Source organism: Megalopta genalis, chromosome 1 (assembly GCF_051020955.1).
Source record: "Megalopta genalis isolate 19385.01 chromosome 1, iyMegGena1_principal, whole genome shotgun sequence".
NCBI lineage: Eukaryota > Metazoa > Arthropoda > Insecta > Hymenoptera > Halictidae > Megalopta > Megalopta genalis.
The window spans coordinates 32,644,578-32,671,467 of record NC_135013.1 but is presented as its reverse complement, the minus strand read 5'-3'; the positions used below and the strand labels follow the sequence as shown (position 1 = coordinate 32,671,467).

The 26,890-nt window shown below is 46.9% G+C and overlaps 1 protein-coding gene across 24 annotated transcripts in view; it reads right to left on the bottom strand.

The window, feature by feature from the left end:
* The window catches only part of cac (calcium voltage-gated channel subunit cacophony), a 248,293-nt gene that overhangs the window by 39,047 nt on the left and 182,356 nt on the right, over window positions 1-26,890 (bottom strand). For 19 of the 24 annotated variants that reach the window (XR_013034615.1, XM_076525766.1, XM_076525756.1 and 16 more), the window contains 10 exons: window positions 23,568-23,780; window positions 23,008-23,435; window positions 21,209-21,531; window positions 20,983-21,102; window positions 19,571-20,134; window positions 18,873-19,218; window positions 18,597-18,761; window positions 10,519-10,629; window positions 3,643-3,726; window positions 885-923 (listed from right to left, as the gene is read on the bottom strand). Coding sequence is in view for 23 of the 24 variants with exons in the window: in XM_076525766.1 (XP_076381881.1) it covers window positions 885-923; window positions 3,643-3,726; window positions 10,519-10,629; window positions 18,597-18,761; window positions 18,873-19,218; window positions 19,571-20,134; window positions 20,983-21,102; window positions 21,209-21,531; window positions 23,008-23,435; window positions 23,568-23,780 (2,393 nt within the window). In the remaining variant the exon portion in view is untranslated. Of the gene's footprint in view, window positions 1-884; window positions 924-3,642; window positions 3,727-7,115; window positions 7,227-10,518; window positions 10,630-18,596; window positions 18,762-18,872; window positions 19,219-19,570; window positions 20,135-20,982; window positions 21,103-21,208; window positions 21,532-23,007; window positions 23,436-23,567; window positions 23,781-26,890 lie in introns of all 24 variants that reach the window. The other 5 variants (XM_076525776.1, XM_076525814.1, XM_076525774.1 and 2 more) reach the window with 3 other exon arrangements.

The following is a 26,890-nucleotide window of genomic DNA, read 5'->3' as shown; positions in this document are numbered from 1 at the left end:
TGCACCGCGCGTTAATACCGCATCCATATGCCTTGCGCTTTTGTCTCGTGTTGGTTTGTGTACACGCGAATGATGTTGAGACACTTGTGCGGGTCGCCGCGTACGTTCCGTCCGCAGATAATGCAGTTTTTAAGGAAACGGATATCTTTTTTATGCAACTCGAGAAATTCTAGGATATTTGGGACACTGCCACGCCCATTGCGGCGAAACCACGCCCCGGGGTGAAGGAACTACGCCCGAGAGCGAAGGAACCACGCCCACTTGGAGTTGGACGTGATTCGGGGGCATCGATGTCGCGGCAACTCGGAGCTGGCAGTTTCTAGAGAGCGAAATAAGACGCCCAGCCGTCGTAAGCCACGCCTTGTGGGGCGAAAACCACGCCCTATGGGCCAAAGCCACGCCTTGCGGGCCAAAACCACGCCTATTCAGAGCAGACTCCGCCCCTAGGGGCAATGTTTGATCAATTTCCTAGAAAAGTATCATAATTTTACAGGCGAATCGTGTTTTGGACCACGAAGAAACTACCTAACACACTTTCGACTGTATTCGCGAGAGCGTTTGCCAAATTTCGTGGTTTTCGCGGAGGGAAATTACAACGGTGACCCGATACACGCGCCGTGTCGAGTGTTTATGCAATGTATGAATATCTCGTGTGTCCTGTTTGAGAATTACGTCCTGCGAGAATCTCATCTTTCTTTCTTTCTCTCCCTCCCTTTCTCTCTCTCTCACACACACACACACTCTCTCTCTCTCTCTCTCGCTCTCTTTCTCTCCTGTCGGATGTCGTAGCGTGTGGTCCCGAAGTCTTTCACATTGTCCCGAGATTAGAGGTAAAACCGGCACACTTACGTCTGCGGTTGCGAAAGATGACGACATATTTATACCTTTTTTTCGCCTAGTTGGCCGCCACTCGAAAACCGCTCCTATCACAAGAAAACAACGAGAATGGCAGGATTATTGGCTCGATCGTTCACGGTCTCGTCAACACCGACATTATATCTCTTAATATGCGAACAACAGAGCAATTAAATCAAACTAGCGGTATGTTGTATGAGACACGTATGATAAAAACTGAAGCGGCCCGACTGATTGTACTGCGTCGGACTGCGGTTCCCGAAATAGAAAAAAGAAAGAAAAAAAGAACAATGACGCGCAGTCCTGGGGCGTTTACGCGCGAAGCTTTATGGGGGTTTACTAGTACCGTGGATAATACACAAGAGATGTACAATAACTTCGATTTAATCGGCTGCTCACTGAGCCCGCTTTCTTCTTCGCTTACCATCCGGTGTCCTCCTTCGGAAAGCGAGCCAGCCAGCAACGGTTCGCTCTGCGATTCTACAGGGTGTCCAAAAATTATGGTACTTTTATGAAATGAGGAGTTCCCGAGGTTATTTCGAGCAACTTTTTCCTCAGCGAAAATCCGATCCGCGGCTTCGTTCACGAGTTATCAACGAGAAACGGTGACCAATGAGAGGCGAGCTTGGCCGACGCGAGGCGGAACTGCGCTTCGGCCGCCTAGCGCCGCCTCGCACCGTCGAGCTCGCCTCTCATTGGTCACCGTTTTTCGTTGATAACTCGTAAACGAAGCCGCGGATCGCATTTTCGCAGAGGAAAAAGTTGCTTGAAATTACCTCAGGAACCCCTCATTCCTCGGAAGTGCCATAACTTTGGGACATCTTATATAGATCCGTGTGCTCTATGCTTGAGTTCGCTGCCGGTTCAACAACCTACTGGGGTAGAGTGCAAGCAGTTCAAAAGGGGTAGAAGAAACCCGGATCGGCGACGGTCTCTTCGATGCGGCTTCAAAACTTCAACGCTATCCGACACTGTTACTGGAACTCTCAATTACTTGTGTGCGTGTCTATGTGTATTTAGAATACCGTGTTTGTGCGTGTGTGCGTGTCTCTCTTTCTGTGTATTTTTGAAACGTATATGTGTGTGTGTGTGTCTGCGTGTGCGGATACGTAGTATAGTACGTACAGCTTATACTTCGGGACTTAAACAGATACTTCTACGGCGGAGGAGTCAAGAAATACTTGATGGGTAGTGCTCATAAAACTCTCTGCGGTTACGTCGATCGTTCGAACAGTCCAACCTTTACTGTACCGTGCGAGAGTCGGCGACGTTCGACGGGGAACACGTTTCAAAGCGACCCGTTTCACGGGGTCCAAATGCCAGTTACGAAGATAGAACGACTCTGTGCGGGCAGACCATCATCGTTCTCAGGCAATACGTAACTACGAGACTGCGTTGTTCCCGTTCGAGCATCCGGCCTCGCCGTATGTTAACGTGTACACTGGCGAACACTCTGTGATGATCGTATACTGTGCAAATGTGACAATGTACAGTGTGGGTGTGTAGCGTATGAATGCAGCATAAAGCTACGTATAAATACATAAGACTGTAGGGGATCGCACAAGATTCTTCATTTACCTGCTAGCATATACGTTAGTATATGTACATTATACATGTGACAAATGTTCAATAGGCGAACGTGTACAAGACGTTTCTGGGACCACGCCGCGGCCGTAATCCGAACGACGACCTCCTCCCCTCCCCCCCTCCCGGAAACGTGAATCGAAGTTCCTTCAGAATTTTAAAAAATCGTCGGAGCGAGAGTGAAACGTATTTAATTTTATTTTATTCTATTTTATTTAGTTTTATTTAGTTTTATTTGATTTAACTCCATTTGATTTAATTTTAATTCATTTTATTTCATTTTTTAATTGATTTAATTTCATTTGATTTAATTTAATTTTATTGAATTGAATTGAATTGAATTGAATTGAACTGAATTGAATTGAATTGAACTGAATTGAACTGAATTGAATTGAACTGAATTGAATTGAATCGAATCGAATCGAATTGAACTGAATTGAATTGAACTGAATTGAATTGAACTGAATTGAACTGAATTGAATTGAACTGAATTGAATTGAATTGAATTGAATCGAATCGAATCGAATTGAACTGAATTGAATTGAACTGAATTGAATTGAACTGAATTGAATTGAATTGAATCGAATCGAATCGAATCGAATTGAACTGAATTGAATTGAATTGAATTCTATATTCTATTTAATTCTATTTAATTTATTTATGTATTCTATTTAATATAAACACCCAGTTTCAAAATAACAGAAACAAAAGCATATCATACTTTGAATTTGCGTTGAATGATCGAATTAGGTACTCGGAGCCTTGAAAATTGAATTCGAGTCGAACAGTACGAAGGAACTCGAACACATAAATGGCAATGCAACTTCGATCGACGGCGTTCCCGGTCGCCGAATCGAACGCATCCGCGTCCGGCGACGCGATCCCACGTTCGTCCTGTACACGCCGCGGTTCTTTACGCACTTCTGGCGAAACTAAATAAGCAGCAATGAGGTTAAAGGAAAGACAGCACTCGAGATGTATTGTACAATCAAGCAACACTGGGTCACACAATTCAAACGGGAAATAGTTCTCGCAGGTGACCGTGACAACGGCACCCCGATACAAAGTGAGAACAAAAAAAAAAGAAAAACAAAAAAAGACGTGAGACACCACTACTTCACGTTCGGAACATCGACGCGCGCGAGATCGTTCAGCGATCGCGCGCGCGCGCGCAAGTTCGTTAGCTGGCGAAACACTACGTACCCCGAACTCGATCACGAGGGCGTCCACGATGCTGCCGATCACCGTGATGAAGTCGAACGTGTTCCAGGCGTCCTTGAAGAAGTTCTGAATGGCGACGGGACCGGGAATAAACAAGTCGATTAGTAAATCCGCGCGTTTTCCGCGCCAGCGTTTGCCTGACTACAGCCGTCGGGCTTTGCTCGACGATTCGTACGAAACCGTGAACCACGTTCGGAACAACTACCTATTGGTAGACGTGTAGCAAACGTTCGAGCAAACTCCGGAGGCCATCAAGTGTGTAAAAGATGTCTGCTAACTAACGCTACAGAAGAAACTACGAATCGAGTTTGAAGAAGTAGCGAGTCTGTCGGTTTCTCTGCGTGTCTTTGCATATGTCGACGTGTATCCGTGTGTATCCACGTGTATATGTGTATCCACGTGTGTGCGTGTGTGTGTATACGTGTCGAGTATTATGTGTGTGTGTCGAGTATCGTGTCTCGGGCGTGTGATCGCGTGGGCGGGCATTATGCGTGTACTTCTTGCGAGGATTGCACGTGTGTGTAAGAACTGCGGTGTTTTTCTTTTGGCTTCGATTGTGTCTGTATGTTTGCGATTGTTCGACGGTGGCCGTGTCCGTGTGGAAGTGGCGCGCGGCTTGCGTGGATTGCGACAGAGTGTTTTCCTCCGTTCCTTTTTGTGTCCGTGATGATTCCGTGGCTCTGTTCAGTGTCCTGCTCTCCGTGTCTCTGTTTTTTGCGTGTCTCTCTCTATGTATGTATGAATGCGCACGTGTAGGCACCCTTGCGCGAACGCGCAAATGGGTTTGGTGGCGAGTGAGAGCGCGAAGTATGCGTAGAGTCGTGCTGTTCGGGGGGGAAAAAACGGTGTGTCGGTGATGTAAGAAAAAAAGGACGCGTCTCCTCGTTGTTCACAGGTGTTCCGCGAACGTGAACGACTTGCGGGGAGGAGCGCTATGAAGTAAAAAGGTATGTGTGCGTGTGTCTGTGTGTTTGTATGTGTGTGTGCGTGTCCAGCGGAGCAGAAGAATGAATCGTTTTGCTGTTCATGGAGCTAAGCTCGCAGCGAGTTCACCTGACAGGTTCTACCGTCGCCGGAGCGGCTTTCGATCCGAGTGCCTCGCGATCGATAGATCGCTGTCCTCGGTGTCAGAGCGCTACGAGAGGATTCGGGGATCTAGCACAGGTGGACAGGTGTCCGAGAAGCTGCGTTTCGTTTAAGAATCGAGCCGGACCAGTGCCAACATCGACGTTCGAACTTTGAACTTTGTGTTTCGACTTTTCTGTCAATCGCTTCTCCGCGGATTTCACATGGATCTCGCGTGTCGTGCACCGAATATTTCGGAGATTCGAAGATCGCGCGGTTCAAAGTTCGAACTGTTCCGAACGGCACGGTCGAGGCGCTCGGGAAAATGATCGAGAAGTGAGGTCGTATCAGCGATCGCCGACGATCGGCCACGGCAGGGTCGCGTCTAAAGATGTATTGTTGCTTGCGTCTACGGGAGCATGCCGGTAATAGCGAGCAAACTATAATAGACAGAGTGGGTGGGTGGGTGGGTGGGGTGGGGGGGGGGGGGGATAAAGAACGATAGAGAGACGCTCGCGAGGTTGGTTATTCGCGCGGAAGCTCTACTTTCCAGCATTCTCCTCGGGCAAAGGGCCGGGAAGGAGGTCGGTTCCCTCGAACGATTCAGAATAGCGCGAACCCCGAGCCGAGAGTATCGCCGCGGCGATCTCTCCTCTCCTCTCCTCGGCTGTCGTCTCGCGGCTCTATCGCAGCTTCTCGGCACGGTCGCGGGACGTTTTCATACTCGAAATGAAAAAGCCTCGGCTGGAAACTGTCCTACATACATCGGGGAAAACATTCGCGGGCATGTTGGCGCGGGAAAACGGCCGGAAAAAGCACCGACCGGGGTCTAGAAGCGATCCATTTCGAACGCGAATTGAAACGCGCCGCGATCATGGCTGCGACACGCTGCGGCTACGCCCTTTCGGGCGGAACGCTTCCGATGCGACGATTTGAGAACTCGACGATAAGGAGTCTACGAGATAGGCTGTCGAAATTCGCACTAGAACCCTGTCGCTCTGAACCAGTCTCGGTTGATGGACGCCGGGAACATTTTTTCTTTGGTCGGAATTATTTTTAGAAATATAGGGTGCGCGTTCTTAGTTCGTTTCAATCGTGTTCTAAAGAACGGTCGTATAATAGGAAACGTTTTACGCGTTCAAAGAGAACGTATATCGAGTTGGAATTGTAAAGATGACGTATGTCGAGGTGCCACTGTACTTTTCTGGTCGTTTGTGCAGTACGAGATTCTTGCTCGTTTCGATTGTTAAAGATCTTTAACCCTTTGCACCCGAGGCGACTCTGAGACAGTGCTGAAAACTGTCGTATCGTTTTCTAAAATAATTAGAACGGTATCGGATTTGTTTAAAAAGTCGTTAAAACTACAAGTATTGTATTATACTTGCCAACAGGCTCAATTCTTTACATAAAATGGCTCATAAAAGTGTTCTTACACCCTCTTGAAACGCAATAAATATTTTAAAACTGAACTAAATGACTTGAATTTCTTTTTTTTTAGGTGATGGAGGGACTAGTCTACTAGACGATGACTGAAATGCTCTTCTCTTTAATTTTGCTATTACTGGGAATGCCAAAAAGAAATAAAAGTCTCTCGTTTTTCAACTGTTTCATCTGAACCTATTAACGAAAATTTAAAAAAAATGTCTATCGTAGATCTCGATAACTAATATGCAAGTTGAAAATTACATCGAAATCAACGAAAGGCATTTTTTAAATTTTCCTTACAGACTCAGATGAGAAAGAAGATAAAAAAGATAAAAAGAGAACAAGGGTTTCTAATTCTCTCTTTTCGCACCAAGTAACAACAAAATTACAAAAAAAGCTTCTTATGCATCGTCTAACATACTATCAGTCTGTCTATCTCCTAAACAGTTCTACTATCATCTAAAAAAAAATTCAAGTCATTTAGTTCATTTTTCAAAAAGTTATCGCGTTTTATAGATTGCAATAAATCATACAAAATGGAGATACCGCGGATCGAGAAACATACTTTGGATTTGCCTCGACAGCAAAGGGGTTAAGAAATAAGTCTGTAGACAGAGGATCGCGCGAGATGTACAGTGGCAGCTGAATCAGGCGTCCATCAAGAGAGGAACTGTCCCGTCGCCGTTGTCACCGCGAACAATCGTCTTGTCTCGAAACGCGACGGATCGCCGATAATCCAGCCCGCACGGTGGAAGAACATCGACAGTGGGAGGGGGGCAGGTATTACGTATAATTGTATACGGTTATATGTATACCCTCTATCCTATATATGATACGATATAATATGACATATATGATATGAATTATAACATGACACGACATGACACGACATGACATGATGGTTGCGTGTGATTTACGAGTTTTAAAGTGGAGAGTGTGTGTGACTTAAGAGGCTGTTTCTATACCTTGCATCCGAAGGCGACGAGTTTAAGGATGCACTCAATGAGGAAAAGGAGGGTGACGATCAAGTTCACGACGGTCAAGATGTCCAATAGAGTCGGCGGCGCCTCGTGATACTACAAAATACACCCAACACACAAACGTAACACAAGCCAAGATTCTGCATCGTTGCCCGCAATTCTCCGGTCGCCTCTACGATCGTTTCTTTTTTCTCTCTCTCGGCGATCTTTTTGCATACGTCATCCGCGGTTCAAACGTCGAAATCGCGAGTTCTCTCTCTCGTCGTCGATTAGAATCGCGAAGGGAGGGCGCGCCGTTATAGTCTTCTGTCGACGGAATTTCTCGCGACGTTCCCGCCGTTCTCGCGCGAAACGCGGATTCCTCTGCTCGCGCGATCGATTGTTGCTCCGCGATCGGCTGCGGGATTACTTCGTCGACTTTACTTTAATCATTTTACTTATTATTTACTTATTTTTACTTATTATTACTTCTCAACGCTCTCGGGATCCACGGAAACCGAATTCGAGCGAGATAAGGGAACCGAAGTGCTGCGAAATTCTGCGAAATTCTGTGAAATTCTGCGATTCGACGCATCGAAATTCTACACCGGCGCCCTCGTCGATCCAAAAATTGCTCGCAAATTTCCTACGCCGCGCAATAAAGACAAACTCTCCCCGGAAATTCGTAGATCGAAGTAATCCCGTCGCGCGCAACGCTTTCAAATCCTCGATCGCGGCGAAGAAGCGGCTCGTGTCCGTAAACGTCGACGATCGAATCGAACCGATCTCCGGTCGATCCCTCTCGTGTTCGGCGCGCGAAAACGGTGCTCGATTCTTGCGTGTATGTAGTATGTGTGTGGAGTGTGTGTGTGTGTACGTCGAATAATTAATTAGCCGGCCATTCCCGAAGATGGCGGAGGCATGGAAACAGCATGCGTGTGTCACGCTCGCGCGTAACTCGAACGGAAGTTCCGGCCGGTTGCGCCTGTTCCGCGCGGATCCGCGGGGGTTGGGAGGGTGGGGCTCCTTTTGCTCGCCGACAACATTTCGGGGACAGTGTTCTCGTGTTTCTGGACCGTTGGCAGCGAGCATCGAAGCGCAACCGTGTGATTCGTGAACCAAATACAGTAGCCGTTCCTGGCCCATTAACAGTCGATGCAAACTACAGAACAACGCTTTCGATGCCGAGCCCCGATCCTCGTCGCGGATCTCTTCGCCGTCTCTCGAGACGATCCGACATCCGACGAAACAGCGACCCGTAATACCGCAGGAAGCCGGCTAAAATGTGTCCAGGAACTGCGAGTTTGCCGACACGTTGAAATTCATTTTCTCCGCGAGCGAATTGACGTTGCGGCGCGCTGCGTCGATTACTGCACCGTGCTGCACTGATTTTTGCGAAATGAATTTCAATCGCGATTTGACGAGGGATACACTAACAATGATTCGATGTGAGACGACGAGGAATTTAAGGTTGAAACGGTATTACGAGTTCGTATTTCGTGGTGCAATGTCAGAGAGAAAGAGAGAGAGAGAGAGAGAGATAGTTGGTTCCGATCGACGAGAAAACGATCGACGCTCCGCAGCGAAGGCCGCGGTGTACGCATGCAAGGATCAAAAAACATGTCAACGTGCAGTGATCACGTGCGGATGCAACAAGACGGAGATCGGCATGCACGGGAGCTGTTGTGGGTTTTGGCTTCTATCGCATCTGCCGCAGCCAGGGCTTTGCATCGTGGAAAGGCTCGCGCGATTTCCACCCTGTTTCGCACGTGTCTCGTGGGAGCAATTTGTTTTCTTTTTTTCGAAATGAACAAACCAAACAGAGAGATAGAGAGAAAGAGAGATATGCAGGGTGTCCCAGATTTTAATGTTCGAACTTCGTTTAGTGTATTCTATGGCACAAAGTAAGAAAAAAATGTTATGTAGACATAGGTCGTATAGAGCTTTATTAAGAAGTTATAACAAAAATTCAGAACAGGAATAGTAATCAACTTGCTGTTACTGCAAGTTAAGTAAGTAAGTGCTGTAAGTCAACTTGCTGTTACTGCGAGCATTGGTTTGAATAGATCAGCGCATGCTGTGTGTTTATGTAAGCTGTGTTTATTAATACATTTCGAAACGTATTAATAACCGTTGTTGACAATACATGATTGATGATCAATCGAAGATTTTTTTTTATTTTTTATTTTTTTTTTTAGTTGATTACTATTCCTATTCTGAATTTTTGTTACAACTTCTTAATAAAGCTCTTATATGACCTATGTTTACATAACATTCTTTTCTTACTTTGTGCCATAGAATATACTGACAATAAATAATAATAATAATAAATAATAGGAATAAACCTGGGACACCCTGTATAGAGATAGAGCCGAGAAACAAACGGAATAGCTCAGACAGACAGAGGAAAGAGAAAAGAGCAAGAGAAAACTGTACGGACAAAAAAATGAAATCGTCGCGGCTGGTGTTGATGCGCCCCTTTGACTGGTGTCCATGGGTCAGGTGTGTAATATTCAGTGTCCCGTGTTGTGTTGTGCGTGTGTGTTCGTGTATCATAGAGACTAGAGGCTAGTAGTAATACGTCGGAAGCCCGTCGAACAGCGACCAGAGCTTTCTTCTCGTCCGTTCTCGCGGGCTCGGTCGCCGTTCGGTCGGCTTTCGGTTCTCGTCGCAAGCACGCCGCCGGTCGAGAAAGTACGGCGACGTATCGCGAAAGCGAAGCCGAAGCCTTTCGAAGGCTTTTCTTCACGTCGTAGACGGTCGGTACTTTTGTCGGTGGGGGAGGCGTGCATGGCCGTGATCAAATTCTACGATTCTCGAAAAAGGCTCGGACGGCTGCGCACCGCTGGCGGTGCGAGCGTCCTGCGGAGTTTCGTGTCGAGTCAAAGGATTTTTTGCCGTGCGAAGACAACACCGAGCTTCGACATTTCGAGCCTCTTGAGTCCTCGTCGGAAGCTTCGGTCTCGTCGGAATCATCGTTCGGAGCATATTCTCGGAACTGTTTCATCGAATTTAGCGATCGGATCGCGAGATATCCGGAGCGAACGTTTCTCGCGAACGCGCTCGTCCGGGGTTTGAGTCGACAGGACACCATTCTACTCTTCGAACAAACCAGAAAACAAAATGGCAACGCTCTACTTCCATTCTAATAAGCATAAGTGACCAGGGCGACGGTCTAAGGAACTGTCCGGACGCCGCTCGATTTCCGTTTGCTCTTCCGGTCGTTTCTGGATCGCGATCGAGCGGCGTCCGGATCGTTTCTCGGCCCGAGGCCGGCCCGATTCGCCGCCCGTTTCGATGCGTCTCGGGCCGGCCGGCCTGGCCTCCAAGCGCGTATATATATACGTATATACGTTCTTTCGATAGTCTGTTCGATGGAGGGGTTGTTTGTTGGCATGGTGGAGCTTACCCTCACGCCGAAAGCGGCGATCTTCAGTATGCACTCGACGGTGAACATCCCCGTGAAGCACATGTTCATGTACTTCAGCGTGTTCTTGTACGCGTCGCTTTGCCGATGGAACTGCAATGCATACACTGACAACACACACGGCCGACAGAGACAAACAAACATACGTACAAGCGTTATAGAATCGCGTGTTCGCGCGGACGCGGTCTCGCGGACGAAGGCGATCGGGTTTCGTTCGCCGATCGCGATCCCCCTTTCCCCCCCGGGTCATCGCGATTTCGGGGGGGGAAAAGGGATCGCTCTCCCTTCTGCTTTCATCCCTCTACTCTCCTCTCTCTCCCTCTCTCTTCCTTTCTCTCTCGGTCTCTCCCTTCGCTGTCTGAATCAATCTATTCATTTCCCGAGCCGATATCTCATTTTTCCAACGTTTCGATATTTCTACAATGTTTTTTATAGATCTTCGAAATACCATGCATGGTATAAATGATTCTTTAAACTATGCTTTTGTTAGAAATTAGAACATGTAAACGAATCTGTAACTATTCCAATGTCTATAGTCGCTTTCTATAATATCCCGCGGTCGTTGGAATGAAATCGTAAGTGAAATAGGTCCGTGTATGGTCAGACGGAAAGTACAGTAGCGTGTAAAATCTGTAATTTGCACGGTGTATATATATACACATATAACGACGTCTTGCAATCGACAGAGACAGAGAGAGACAGTCATGAAGAGAGAGAAAGAGAAGGAGAGAGAGAGAGATAGGGAGAGAGAAAGAGAGAGAATAAAATAGAGGAAGAGACACATAGGTGTATAATATTAGCGTTAACCTAGATACGTGTATCTGTACGACCCTACCAAGTGTGTACGGCGTAACGATCACATTAAAGAGATTGTTTCTTTTCTTCTATTGCCAGGGTGACTAGGGGACAGGTTTACAGAGTACTTGTACATTACGTGTTGCTGAGTGTGCTATGGAGGGGCCGTGTCAGCACTCGGTGTCAACGAATCGGAAATAGTTCGCTCGGAAACAACCGTATTACCGTGATACAGCGGTTGATAGAATTCTCCGGTTGCGAAGAAGAACGCCGCGTGTCACGTGATCACAGTTTCGAGATGCTGTCGCCTAAAGTTCTCGTCGCTGTAACGTTTCGTATACACCCCTTGGGTACATTTGACGACCGAGACTCGTCGTGCGCTTGCTTCGCCTAAGTTACGTATGACGAGACTAATTCGTCGTTCAAACTAGTCAATCAAACTTTTAATTACCGCGTATATTACATCGTTCAAGTAAATGAATTCTCGCACAAAATCTATTGCCATTATGCAGAGTGTCCCAAAATTATGGTACTTCTGGGAAATGAGGGGTTTCTGGGGTTATTTGAAGTAATTTTTTCTGTAGCTTCTTGAGATCATTCGAAGCAACTTTGTCCTTTACCAAATTTTTCTCCGCGGCTTTGTTTACGAGTTATCGACGAAAAACTGTGACCAATGAGGGGGCGAGCTCGGCTGACGCGAGGCGGAACCGGGCTTCGTCCGCTCATTGGCTTTGTCGTCTCGCTCCGCCTCGCGCCAGCCGAGTTCGCCTCTCATTGGTCAGTGTTTTTCGTTAATAACTCGTTAACGATGCCTCGGAGAACATTTCTGTAAAGGAGAAAGTTGCTTCGAATGACCTCAGGAATCTCTAATTTCCCGGAAGTAGCATAATTTTGAGACATTATGTGAACTATTTCGCGCATCAGCAAATTAAATCCGTTCTAAACGCAAGAATTTTTCCAAATAAGCCCGCACCCAAGCGGTTAATAATGTTTCATTACTTTCTCGAGTCCGTCTAATTTATTTTTATGATCTTTCTTCCAACGACTGGATAAATTCTATATATTTTACTGCTCTATGAACCAAAATTTTCTGAAATTGCGACATGCAGCGATTTTCTCACAGCCATAAAATTCATTGCACCGTCTCTATTGCATAATGATGCTAATATATCCCGCAGTTATTCTTCTAAGACTTGCTCTTCACAATTGAAACGTTTCCGGACATAAAACTCGATAGATTACTCGTCGATACCGATAAATGACCCGCTTTCCGTCCAATATTACCAATTTTATCTTCCGATCGGTCTCTGCGGCAACGCTGGCGAACTATAATTACCGCGTTAAGCGTGGAGTCAAATTTGCTGGGTTTTCCGTTAGGGCGACAGATCGGTGCATTATTTCTTAATTTTTATACCGATCCTATGCGTCGATGCCGTGCAAACGATAGGTTCGCCGTCAGTCTCTGGGCACTGACGCCGCAGGAAAAAAGTAGTCTTTTTTTAAGTAGTCTCTTTTTTTAGCCGGAAAAAAGTCAGTCCGAGTCAAAAGTCATGCCGCCAAAGTGAAAAGCCCATTGTCAGTCCGAGGGGACTGACGCCTCCCAAAGGAAAAGTCCACTGTGAGTCCGTGGGGACTGACGCCGCCCAAACGGAAAGCCCGCTATCAGGCCCAGGGGTCTGACGCCGCGCTTAATGTGTTAATACCAATCACCGAGCAACAGAGTCAAGTTCGCCGTCAGTCCCTGGGAACTGACGCCGCCCAAATGAAAAGTCCACTGTCGGTTCGAGGGGACTGACGCCGCCCAAACGGAAAGCCCACTGTCAGGCCCAGGGGTCCGACGTCGCGCTTATCGTGTTAATACCAATCACCGATCAACAGAGTCAAGTTCGCCGTCAGTCCCTGGGAACTGACGCCGCCCAAATGAAAAGTCCACTGTCGGTTCGAGGGGACTGACGCCGCCCAAACGGAAAGCCCACTGTCAGGCCCAGGGGTCCGACGTCGCGCTTATCGTCTTAATACCAATCACCGAGCAACAGAGGCAACACTGTGCCGACACGGCCGACTGCCAAACAGGACTCCGGGGAAGACCGACCCGTTAGAATCGAGTCCGACGATCGCGGCTGACCGAGGCGGCCCAGTCCTCGAAGCTCTCGACCGGGCCGTCTCGGCGTGTCGCGACCAGGATTTGGCTGATTGGGCTGGTGATTCGAGTGTCCGGGGAAGCGACAGTCGAGGACCCGCCACGGGTGGGACAGGGTCGGTCTACGGCAAGAACAGAACGGTCTAAGGAACGCAAACAAGGTGAACCGAAAAGAGGCGAACAGAACAACACAAGACACCCGGTCGGGCGGCCGAAGGAACTCGTCTAAGAAAGACGAAGCCGAGGGGTCGGAGCAGCCCTCCCCTTCGATTCGGGCGTCTTCTTCCCGATGGCCCAGGCCCGCTCACCCCCCGGCTCGAACATGTTTAGGGTGGAGGGTTTTGCGGAGGAAGGGGTGGATCGAGTCGTGCGGACGCCCCGTGCAAACAAACGTGTCTCCGGCGTGGAACGAAAAACACACACATTCAGCGGAGTGGAAATCCGAGGGATCGCGTGTCCCGGTCACGTGGGCCCGGTGTGGGTCCCACCGAGGTGCGGCGATCGATCTCTTTGCGCGAGCAGCTCAGCAACGTTAGCATGCGATACGCGCGCGGTCCCAGCGGCCGCGACATCTCTCAGCACGATGCGTGCGTGTTCCGAACATTTACGTGCCTGCGGGACGCGGGGAGAACCGGAGAACTCGGCAGCCGATCCGCGGGAATCAGTTTAACAAGTTTCAGCGAGCTTGGAAAAGTCGTTCGAAGTTTTTGGAGACGTCAAAGAGACGATCAAAACGTCTGCGAAAGGCTGCGCGATTCTCGAGCGGGTCTCCTCGCTCCACCAAGGACATTCAAACACCGTGTGACACCACCCGTGTGCGCTCCATTCCCAAGACCATGTGTGCAAGTAACGTGTGTGCCAGTGACTCCGTGACGCCTTGCATGCCCAGCGTCGTGTTCAGGCAATTCTACCCCGTAGCGCCTCGTTAGACGATTCTCGTTTGATCGGAGGACCAGAGGTTCCTCCTTCGATTAGGCTAGCCGATTGATAGGACATCGTCGAACGAGACGCCGTGGTAGACTGTTTGGAGGGGTTGAAATCATAAGGGTGGAGAAAACGCGAGAATCAACGATATTCGGGGCAGCTACCCTTTGCGGACACGAAAGATGCGGGGTAAATGTTCTTTGCTTTTAGTCGCGAGTTTTGAATGTTGCTTGCTATTTTTTGGGGCAAGAAGAAGGCCGCGGATGTCTATAGAGTTATTTTACTCGAAAAAGATATCTAAATTTATAAACAATGTAAATTTATACTAAACTTATCGGTCGAAAACCGACTCGTTTCGCATTTGTTCTCTTGAAATCGTTTCAATTAGCAAGACGCGTTCACAGGAATTAATAAATTTCGTAATCAAAGCACGTGGATTATAAAAAAGAAGATGACGAAATTTCTGAATATAAATTTCTAATGATAACAATTTATAATAATTCCTAAATAGAGCTTTGGCGTTGAACGATCGATGGCACAACAGTTGCAGAAACTGAAAAATCACATTTCGACGGTACATTTCGCTCGAAAATTGTCCGACGACGAGTAGAAAAAAATGCTCGTATGTTGACGATAAATCGAGAATATTAATTTTGCAATTTCTCGTCGGCCCGCAAAGGGTGCAGCTGCTCCTCGGCCGCGGTCGAAGCGTAGCGTAGTCCTCGGACGCGTTTAGTCGGCCAGCTCTTTTTTGTGCGTTCGCAGCCAGCACGACGAAAGTAAACAGTGAGAACGGAAACAGAGAGAGGCAGAAAGGCACAGAGATACGGTAATAGACAGACAGAGAGAAAGAGAAAGAGTGAGAGAGAGATAGTGAGAGTGAGAGAGAAAAATAGAGCAAAGAAGGAAAGAGAAACAGTGCTGTAAAAGTGGTGTTGCGGAGTAGTCGCGCGGTGCCAGGGCTCTCGTATGTCGCAGCTCTTTTGTCCGTGGTCGTTTGTTCGAACGCGTTGGAACGCGCGCGGAAAGAAAAGAGATCGGATATCGCAAGCCAGTGGTTCGTGCACGGCTTCGAACCCCGCCACCAGTTCAAGCATGGTTTTCGTCGAGGCGCGCGAGTCGAACACGCGGCTTTCCGTGTCCTTAGAGAAATCGGTGTTTCTGTGGTTTCGTGTGGAACGGCCAAGGGGATCGGAGTCGGGCAACTTTCTCTGTCGAGATCGTAGATTCGCGTCTTCTCTGTCCACGAAGGGCGAAGTAATTTTTCCCGGCGGCTTTCGCGCCGCGAGCATCGAATCGCGCGGCTTATCGCATTTGTCCTGCTCGTCGATTTTTTGGCTCCTGCCAAGAGATTCGCCGTCCCTCGAGGACATCGAAAGACGGGCAGGGACAGAGAAGACGCCAACTAGGTAACTGGAGGAATGAAGAACGAAAAGTCGACTGCTGGAAATACACGCACCGAAAAAGTACAAAGAAACAACAGGGGAAGCGGGGAACGTCGAAGGAATGCGAGATCGGCGATAGTGCCAGCGCGAGACGCCTTTAAGCACGACGATCAAAGTTGGTAATAATAATTTCTATCTTTCTATCTTTTCTAGAACTTGTCCATCTAATCGAGAAACGATCTGGTTATCATGATCGATAGAAATTCTCAGGACGCGCAATAAAAATGTACAGAACGGATAAACGCTGTCGCGACGTTGCTGCCACGGCGCGGCTCGTAAAAAGATCGTACAAAATTACGACGATTTGTTATTGTATATTATTTAATTTATGTAATTATTTACTATTTATTATTTAATTTATTATTACTTATTTATTTCACGATACCAAAATTCAGAAGACACGATTAACCGCAGCGATTAAATCCGCGATAGACTGCAATGAAAGTTCATTCATTTGATAGACTCGAATGAAATTTGAGTACTATTTTCATGTAATAAAAATTGAGTAAAATTTTTATATAATAAAAAAAGGCCTGTCATCCACGTGTGACAGATTCCGCAATGAAAATATTAACGAAGTCTTCACCAGAGAACGTGTTTCTTGCTTCGACCGTTCTCCCGATTCTCGCGGAACAATTTCCAACGCAACGAACAATTCATCAGGGCGCGCGTCGCGGTTCAATTTGTACCAACAAACAGGCTCGCGCAGGCACCGTCTGGGAGAGAAATCGTCTCGATCCGGAGAGGAGTTGAAAATTCGGCACGGAACAGAAGAAGCGTCGAGATCGTGAAACTGAAAGATCGGAGACCTCCGATCGAGACGTCCGCTGAAGGGGTTGAAAAGACGAAAGATTGGCGCAGAGAAGACAGAGAAAGAAAAGAGAGAAAAGAGAGAAGAAGAGAAGAGCACAGAAAGAAAGAAAGAAAGAAAGGGGGGGGAGACAGGTGGCTGACAGGTATATCCAGAAGGTCGGGACACGCAAGAGTATCCAACACAGCTGTGTACACGTACCAATGGATAATATAACAAGGATGACAATTATACAGAGAGCAATAAATAAATTGGCAGGCAAGAACAACAATGTCCTCGTACAGATATAACGTAATATATGTCTTACGCTCGGTTCGAACGGTCCGTTGCGCGCGGACGACCACGTGCTGTCGCCGACGGTCTCTCGTTTAAACGTTATCTCGATCGACGATCTTCGGGCTGCTTTTCGTTTTATCAGTTCGTTCCATCGTGACCGCGCGCGATTCGTTCCGAGTTCACGGGAGAAAATCGAGCACACACGCGCGCGCGCGCGCGCTTACGTACACAGTCGTGTGAGTGTGTATGGGGGCGGGGACGGGACAAGTAATCGGAGGAACGCCGGGACGTCCGGGAATCGCTTTTGCGAACGCGATTCCCGGATCCCCGCGATCTCCCAAGGCTCGCGGGGGATGAAACGAGAGTCGGGGGCGCGAGAAATCGGTTGCGGAAACGGCGCGGCGCGACGCGTCGCGACGATCGACTCGACTGCGATCGTTTCCATCGACCGGCCGTGTTTGCGTTCCCGCGCAATCCTTTTACCTGACGCGCTGGTCTCAACCCTTGGCATCCCGTTGCACCTGGCGCGGGTCGCGAGAGGCTACACGCGTCCGCTGGATCTCAGCGAAAGGGACATTTTGATTTAATTTAGGGGGAATTTAGACATTTCTGGTACTATAAATATAATATATATATATACAGGGTGTTCCACAATTATTTCAACAGCCGAAAATAAGGGGTAGCTGAGGTCATTTGAAGTAACTTTTTCCTTTGCGAAAATGCAATCTGCGGCTTTGTTGACGAGTTATTAATGAAAAACACCGTCCAATGAGACACAATGGCGCGAAACACAACGTGGTCAATCGATCGAGTGCCGTGTGCTCCTACCACTGATTTTGACAGCTGAAGGGGGGCTCTGTGCCGCGTTCAAATCAATGAACAAGTCACGGAGCATGAACTTTCGATATTTTTTTTACCACGTGGCAGTGATAATTTTCAGGAAAACGCTGTTCATTCTTATTTCAGAACGTCTGAAGAATATTTACTAATTTTTCGGACCCGAAATAATAAGTATGACAGCCGTTTTAATTTTCTGGCGTGCATGACACTTCATGCGTACCATATGAAATTTTTAATGCAAGGTGTAGATTAACAAAGTTCGTAAATGTTAACTTATTAAATTTTAATTTAAATGACCTCAGCTACCCCTCATTTTCGGCTGTTAAAATAATCGTGGTACACCCTGTATATTATACTATATTATATATAGTATATATTAATATAAATTGCTATACGATGGCTACGATAGCGGCGCATCTAGACTCTCGTGATCGATTCAGTGGCGATTTAACCCTTACACTGTCAACAGAAGATATATTGTTGTCGGCTACACTCGAGAAAATATTTACGTTCCTTCTTGGATTTTCTAATTATCAACTGTTACAACATTCGCGTAACTTCGTTCTGACACCTTGCCAAATTATATCAAACAGGTCCGTATACATTTTAATGGAACATTGTCCTTGTGGTCGGCAGTAGAAGGGTTAAAAGAACCGCCGGAACGAACGAACGGCGTTTTTTTAATCGCAGTAACAAGAGCGTTGCACCGGGACGCCAAGGGCAACTGTAAATCGTGAACGACCAGCGGCTGCAACGAAGTGGTTGTTAACCCCTTCTCTCGAAGGTTCTGTCTCTTCCGGGCGATGGAAACGGATCGTGGACAGCTTACCTTCATCATGAGCAGTAACGTGTTTAATACGATGAGACCCATGATAAAATATTCGAAGGGCGTCGATACCACTATCTTCCAGATTCTGAACTTGACGCTGTTGCGCTCTTTCGGCATGTACCTTTCCAGCGGGCGGGCCTGTATCGTGAAGTCTATGCAAGATTTCTGAAAGAGAGAGAGAGAGAGAGGTCGACGAGATTTTTACGTGAACGTCGACGCTTCCGGTTCGCGGGGATCGATCGTCCATGGGGCGACGATGATGTTGTACGTACGTACCTGATTTTTATCGATTTCGCCGTCTTGCAGTTCGGCCTCTCCCTGCTCCTGGAAAGTGATGATGATCAAGGCCACGAAGATGTTCACGAAGAAGAATGGAAAGACGATGAAGTAGACGATGTAGAAAATGGACATTTCTATACGAAAGTTCTGGATGGGGCCCTTGTCCTCGTACGTGGCCGCCATCGAGTTCTGCAGGATCTGCGGCCAGCCCTCGCCGGTCTGCACCGCGAACAACGTCAGCATCGCCGCCATCACGTTGTCGTAGTGAAAGCTTTGGGAGAGCCATTCGCGCTTTTTCGGCTCCGGCAGCATGGCTCCCTCATCGAAAACGAAATATTGACCCCTGCGGGCAGAGAACGACCGGTTAGTCGTGGTCGATTCCAAACTGATCTGCCAACTCGACGACAAAAAGGACAACGTTTAAACTTGAAAAATAGAGTAATTATTTAGACTGCGGATCTTTGGATCTAGATAAAATCTAGACACCCTTATCGTTAATTATAAATTCCATAGGATTTCACGTTTATTCCTGTCGGATTTTATTTTGCGTACGCGACAGGCGAACGCAGAAAGTGTAACGAAAAGCATAGAATCCCAGGAATTTTCTGGATCCGCAGTCGAGGATACGCTGCAGAAACGGTCGATGAATACTGTAAGTGGCTCGTGGGACATTCATCGTCGTTTTCGATACTCACTGGCAATCGTGTTCCGTATACTTGCTCTCGTCGGTACAGTAGAAGAATTTCCCGTTGAACAGCTGCACCGCGATCACAGCGAAAATGAATTGGAACAATATATACACTATGAGAATGTTAATGACGTTTTTCAGACTGTTCACCACGCAGTCGAAGACCGCCTTCAGCTTCGGCACTCTCTTAATCGTCTTCAACGGTCTGAGCACACGCAGCACCCTGAGCGACTTGATAGTCGAGAGGTTCTGTCCGGCCGAGCTGCCGGTCATGTCGAACGCGAACGACACCGCGGCGCATATCACCACCACCGCGTCCATAATGTTCCAGAATTCGCGGAGATACGAGCCCGGGTGCAGGATGATCCCGAGATCGATGATCTTCAGTATCATCTCGACGGTGAAGACACCGGTGAACGCGTAGTCGAAATAGTTCAGGACCTCGTTCCTCGGCGAGTCCTCCCACACCGGATCCTCGGCGGCCAACGCGATACTCGACAGCGATATCACCACCATTATGAAGAAGTCGAAGTACCTCAGGTTGACCACCCAATGGGCGGCTCTTCTTACGCTGCGAACATCATCGGATATCATCGTTTTTCCTCTCGCTACTCTGCAGGGTTGCCCAAAAATGTCTCGCAATCTGAAAGTGGCGGGTTCCTCGGGTCGTTTGAAGCAACTTTTTCCTCTACAAAAATTTTCTACGAGGCACCGTTAACGAGTTATTAACGAAAAACAGTGACCAATGAGGGGGCGAGCTCGGCTGACGCGAGGCGGAACCGGGCTTCGTCCGCTCATTGGCTTTGTCGTCTCGCTCCGCCTCGCGCCAGCCGAGCTCGCCTCTCATTGGTCAGCGTTTTTCGTTAATAACTCGTTAACGGTGCCTCGGAGAACATTTTTGTAAAGGAAAAAGTTGCTTTAAATGACCTGTGGAACCCGCCACTTTCGGATTGCGAGACATTTTTGGGACACTCTGTGTAATGGAAGTATAACACCGCGGAATATAACTATAGCACCGCCACAACTTTCAAGAGTCTCGGGCACATTTATTCAAGGTCACTAATATCAAATTATCTCTATTTCGATATTAATTGATTATATTACAAGGCGATGCCTTCTTTATTTTTCAAACAAAACGAGAGGACAAATTATTTGGTTTCAAATATTTGAAATATTTTTTCCTCCATATCTTCCCCTATTTTTGGTACCACAACGTGACAGCTGAGGTCAATGACCCACAATGCAACGATCCTTGCGTGATCTCGAGTATCAAATAATCTTTTTTCGGCCCTGATGCGAATAATAAAGTAGCTACACGAATGAAAAAAAATAAATCTCTTGGTTGTAGCGTTGTAAGTTAAATCTGTAAAACATAGTGCTACAGCTATGCTCTATGGCGTAGTCCGAAATCAGGCTTACGGATTCGTAGGGGACAGTATAAACATGGAGGAGTATGGCAGCATTGGTTTTGGTCCCGTGTCATCGTCTTCATCCTGCTTTTTCTCTTCGGACGACTGCTTCCCACCTTTTCCGTCTTTGCTGAAATCGCAAATGGTTCTCGGTCAATCTCCGCCGAACTTATCGATTCTACATTGATACCATGGCACCAAGACCAGCATGGAGAGGTACTTTAAAGACTGCTTACAAGTTCTGGGTCGGGCTCGGAGGGCAGACAGCCACCTTGGGCGGGCTACCGTCTTTCGGCTTCTGCAAGGACTCGATCTCCTTCACGAGTTCCTGCGCCTGCTTCTCCTTGTCCTCGACGTTCTCCTCGTCCTCGGCGGCGCTCAGCTCCTGTGCGTTCGCCAGATTGTCCACGGCGATAGCCAAGAACACGTTCAGCAGCGTGTAGTTGCCGAAGAGCACCAGCACGATGAAGTAGAGCGAGTACACCATGCCCCTCCTGTGACCGCCTTGCGACTCGATACCTTGGTACATCACTTCGTTCCAATCTTCTCCGGTCAGGATCTGTGGATCGACGTCGTTACAGTTATTCGTATATCTCGACGATCGTCGCGGCGTACTCGTCACCATACGCGATGGGAAAGACCCGAGGAAAGACCATGTCTCGTGTCTTCTTTCCTTTTAAGGTTCGATGTTCGACAAATTTGCAAATTGCTCGCTGCCTTGTCATCGGATTGCGAATCTTCGCGCGGAATAAAAATTCGAAATGCGTACTCTACTTCGACGAGTCATTTTCTCCGGTTACACGGATTTTATTTCGAGATCGTTGACGTTAGAGAAACTCCTTTGTACGACACGATTGCGAAGATAGCTCGATTCGAGCGTACATTATAATATGAAAGCAGAAATCTTCGCATAAATTCAGTCTCGCCACTTTTATTAAAGAGTTTTATAGACAGTTTTAGCGCTCGGAAAATCCAGAATAACGTAATAGTACAGTAATGTCTCCCTAATTGACGCTCAGACTGCGCAGAAAAATGGACAATTTGGGAAGGGGAGATGCGATTATTCGAGTCTTCGAATCGGTAATTATAAAAACAAGGCGCAAGACTCGAAATAACCCCTTAACGCACAGTTTTTTTGAAAAAAACCGGCCAAAAAAATCAATTTTGATCTTCCGATTCGACTGTTCTTTTGGCGGAGAATTTTGATACACTGCGTTTTTGTTCCATGGAAAAAGGCTATATTTTATTCTTGAATAAATAAGTAGTAGAGGAAATACGATTATTCGAGTCTTGCACCTCGTTTTCATAGTTATCGAGAATCGGTAATTATAAAAACAAGGCGCAGGACTCGAATTAACCCCTTCACGCACAGTTTTTTTGAAAAAAACCGGCCAAAAAAATCAATTTTGATCTTCCGAATCGACTGTTCTTTTGGTGGAGAATTTTGATATACTGCGCTTTTTTTCCATGGAAAAGGCTAAATTTTATTCTTGAATAAATAAGTAGTATAGCTTACAATCCCATGCAAATGATAAATATCAATAGAACGATTTTTTTTCTTTGCTTTCACATTGCTATTTTCAATTCTCGATTATATTCGAGTGTGAAAAATTATAGCGGCATAAACTACAACGCCGCTCGAATTATCTCGAGTGTGCACAGTTTTTGGCCTGTCTAGCGCGCTCGAATTAAGCTCGAGGGTACAAGTCGAGGGGTTAATCGTATCTCCTCTTCCCAAATTGTCCATTTTTCTAATCTGAACGTCAGTTAGGGAATTATTATTATTATTATTCTCTCTCTCTCTTCTTCTCTCTATTATTCTTCTTCTTCTAATTATTATTATTATTCTATATATATATTATTCTGAAATTTCTCGCAACGATTTCACGATCTTGTGTTTCATCTACTCGCGAAGATCTAGAATCCGCAGTCCAATGATCGTCGTTGCAAAATCGAGCGCCCCTGGGACGTCGAAGATCTTGCAACCGGCGCAAACGCATAGAAAGATACGTCGATCGTGGCTCGGTATACTCACTTGGAAGACAGTGAGCAGCGCGATGGGAAAGGTGTTGAAGTTTGTGGGCGGCGTGCCGTACTCGAAATTGAACTGGCCGCCGAAGAGCTGCATGCCGAGCAGAGCGAATATGAGAATGAAGAGGAAGAGCAGGAAGAGCAGGGAGATGATGCTACGCATCGAGCTGAGCAGCGATATTACGAGGTTCCTCAGGCTCTTCCAGTATTTGGTGACCTTAAAAATTCGCAGGAGTCTAAGGGCACGTAGGACGGAGAGGCCGAAAGAGCCGGACTTCAACGCGGACCAGATCACTTCGAAGATCGATCCGGAGATCACCACGCAGTCGAAACGATTGAAGCTCGACTCGAAGTATGTGCGGGGGCCGAGCGCGTACACCTTGATGAACATCTCCATCATGAACAGAGCCAGGAACACGAACTCCGCGAAGTCTGAAAAGCATTTCAATTTTTAGGTTGCTAGAACGTCCCCTCCGATTCGGACGGATGGATCTCGGGGGATGGATAAGGAAGAGCGAAGGGCGGGGGGTCGAAGATCAGGGTCGTCAGGGCTGAGATGCTTACAGAGGAATTCGGTGAGCCATTGCGGCTGGCCGTAGTGCTCGACGGCGACGCACACGGTGTTGAAGAACACAAGAACGATCACGAACCAGTAGAACTTTTGCGACTTGACGGAGTTCCGGATCCAGAACCTGAACCTCTTCTCGGCCCGCCAGAACTGCACGCAGGTCCCTTTGTCTTTCGCCCTCGGCTTCATGTAGGAAGATCTCGAGTACCCTGCAAGCGACAAACAAATCGTTTCAGTGTTCGCCCGGTGGGTAACCGGGGCCGCCGCTCTTCGGGGCGTTCTCTCTCGCGACGCCCAGTCGATCGATCGTTATTTTCGTATTCGTCGAGGGTGAAATTTCGAACGCTCGGCGGAACATCGAGCGGCTACCGAAAGATTATTCCTTTTCCCGTGGATAATCGATGATCGACTGGGGCGATACTCGCATTTCGATTTTATTCGATTCGCACGCGGCATATGCGCAGGACGGAGGACAAGAGACACGTCTATTTCTAAGCGGTACTTTACTAACAAAGCGGACGTATGTCTTTCTCTCTCTCTCCCTCTCTCTCTCTCTCTCTTTCTCTATGCACGGATCAACGATGCGTGTGACTAATCTATTTCGCTAGTCGTGTAAAGTACTTCGACCCAGTCCGTCGTCTGTGTCGCACCCCTCTATGGGACGGCACCTATTTCTGGCGGTCTATTTTTCGTCGAATCGATCCTCTCGCGCGCCCCGCGCTTCTAATTGTTCTACGGTATTCGGATATAAGGCTGCTCGCCGGGTACACCAACTATGCTTCTACCTAATGCCGCTCGAAAATATTTCAACCTTCGTGCCGCCGCGGCGGTCGAACTTTCGTTCTGCCGATTTCTCTGCGGAACTTTCGCCAAACCGGGAACAAATGTTTAGATTTTTCGATGCTCGGATTTAGAGTTAGATGTCTAGATTTGGGATCGGATGGCAGAAAATTGACAAACCGTAGATGCAGTAGAGTCTCCCTAATTCGCGCTCAGATTGGGCAGAATAATGGACAATTTGGGAAGAGGAGTTATAGTCATTAACAATTCGTAACTATAAAAATGAACCGCAAGGATCGAATAATCGTAGCTTCTCTTTCTAAATTGTACATTTTTGTGGACAATCCGAGCGTCAATTAGAGAGACATTACTGCATTTGGCTCACAGTAACAGATACAATAATGTCTTCCTAATTGACGCTCGGATTGTCCACAAAAATGGACAATTTGAGAGGAAAGAGACACGATTATTCGAGCCTTGCGATTAATTTTTATAACTGTTGACAATCGGTAACCATAAAAATTAATCGCAAGACTCGAATAATCGTATCTCTTCTTCCCAAATTGTCCATTTTTGTGGACAATCCGAGCGTCAATTAGGGAGACATTACTGCATTTGGCTCGCAGTAACAGATACAATAATGTCTCCATAACTGACACACAGATCGTGCACAAAAATGGACAATTTGGGAACAAAGAAGCACGGTTATTCGAGCCTTGCGATTAATTTATATAACTGTTGACAATCGGTAACCATAAAAACTAATCGCAAGGCTCAAATAATCGAATCTCCTCTTCCCAAATTGTCCACGTTTGTGCACAATTTCGGCGTCAATTAGGGAGACATTACCATACTGGGACCTCGAACCGGTCTGCGAGAAAAGTACAGTGATGTCTCCCTAACTGACGCTTAAATTGTGCAGAAAAATGGACAATTTGGGAACAAGAGATACGATTATTCCGGCTTTGCACCGTGTTTTTACAATCGTTGACAATCGGTAATTATAAAAACAAGTCGCAAGGCTCCTCATCCCAAATTACCCATTTTAGTGGACAATCTGTGCGTCAGTAAGGGAGACATCGCTGTAAATATTTCTCGTCGACGAATACTTCTTCGCCGCGATGCTAAGAGAAATTGAACGGTCGTTCGCGAGTTGGAACAGTTTCGAGCGGCCGTGTATATATGCGCGTGGACATCGTGGGCCCCGCCTGGAACCACGTGGGCACTGTATGCCCCGCCTAGACCACGTGGACGCGCATATCGTCGCCCGATTCGCGCTCGCGAATCCGTGCCTCACCGTTTCTTCGCGAACGCTCTTGGGCGACTTCCGACAAACACAGAAGGACACGAACACACGTATAAAAATACATATATATATATATGAGCCGTTTATTTTGAAAGTGGCATAAGTCACTTTGTTTTTAAGTCGATATATTCAAGGGTTTGCGTTTTAACAGGTTTAAAAATATGGATGCTAATTTTCGAGAAGATTTACTTGTATTCGTTATCTCGGGATACTGATATTTTTCTCGGTATAAATAATTTCGTATAAACATGAAAAAATCACCACTATTCATTACGGTAAAGGTATAGGTTTAAACATATGGATGCTAATTTTCGAGAAGATTTACTTGTATTCGTTATCTCGGGATACTGATATTTTTCTCGGTATAAATAATTTCGTATAAACATGAAAAAATCACCACTATTCATTACGGTAAAGGTATAGGTTTAAACATATGGATGCTAATTTCCGAGAAGATTTACTTGTATTCGTTATCTCGGGATACTGATATTTTTCTCGGTATAAATAATTTCGTATAAACATGAAAAAATCACCACTATTCATTACGGTAAAGGTATAGGTTTAAACATATGGATGCTAATTTCCGAGAAGATTTACTTGTATTCGTTATCTCGGGATACTGATATTTTTCTCGGTATAAATAATTTCGTATAAACATGAAAAAATCACCACTATTCATTACGGTAAAGTGACTTATGCCACTTTCAAAATAAACGGCTCATATATATGTATATAGACGATAGTACAGCGACACCAGCCAACAGAAGCAGTTCCTAAAAAGATGTCGGGGCAAATTAATCGGTGCCTTGGACGTCTTCGGCCGCAAGTCCCAAACAACGCGATCTACGATTTACAACTACCGACAGAAAGAAATATCCTGACACTGATTTATATCCGACAGCGGCGAATCATCGCGCGGAACCTCGACGCGCGGCGCTATTGCTCGCGCGCTTTCGTTTCACCGATTCCAGAAAGACCGAATTCTATTTTCGTTGCTGCATAATTCGCCGCTGCGGATAGCACGTAGCAATTATGCTCCGCGTTCTGGCCGCGCGAAGTATGCTCTGCAGCAAAGTCGATTACGCGGCAGCATACCTGTTTACAATTTACGCGTGTACATACGTGTATCTTGTATGCGTGTACGTGTGTATGGCGCGGATTGAGTGTACCGAGCGTGTGCCGAAGTAGTTTGTTGTGTTTTTTTGTTTGTTTTTTTTTTGTACGTTTTCCTAG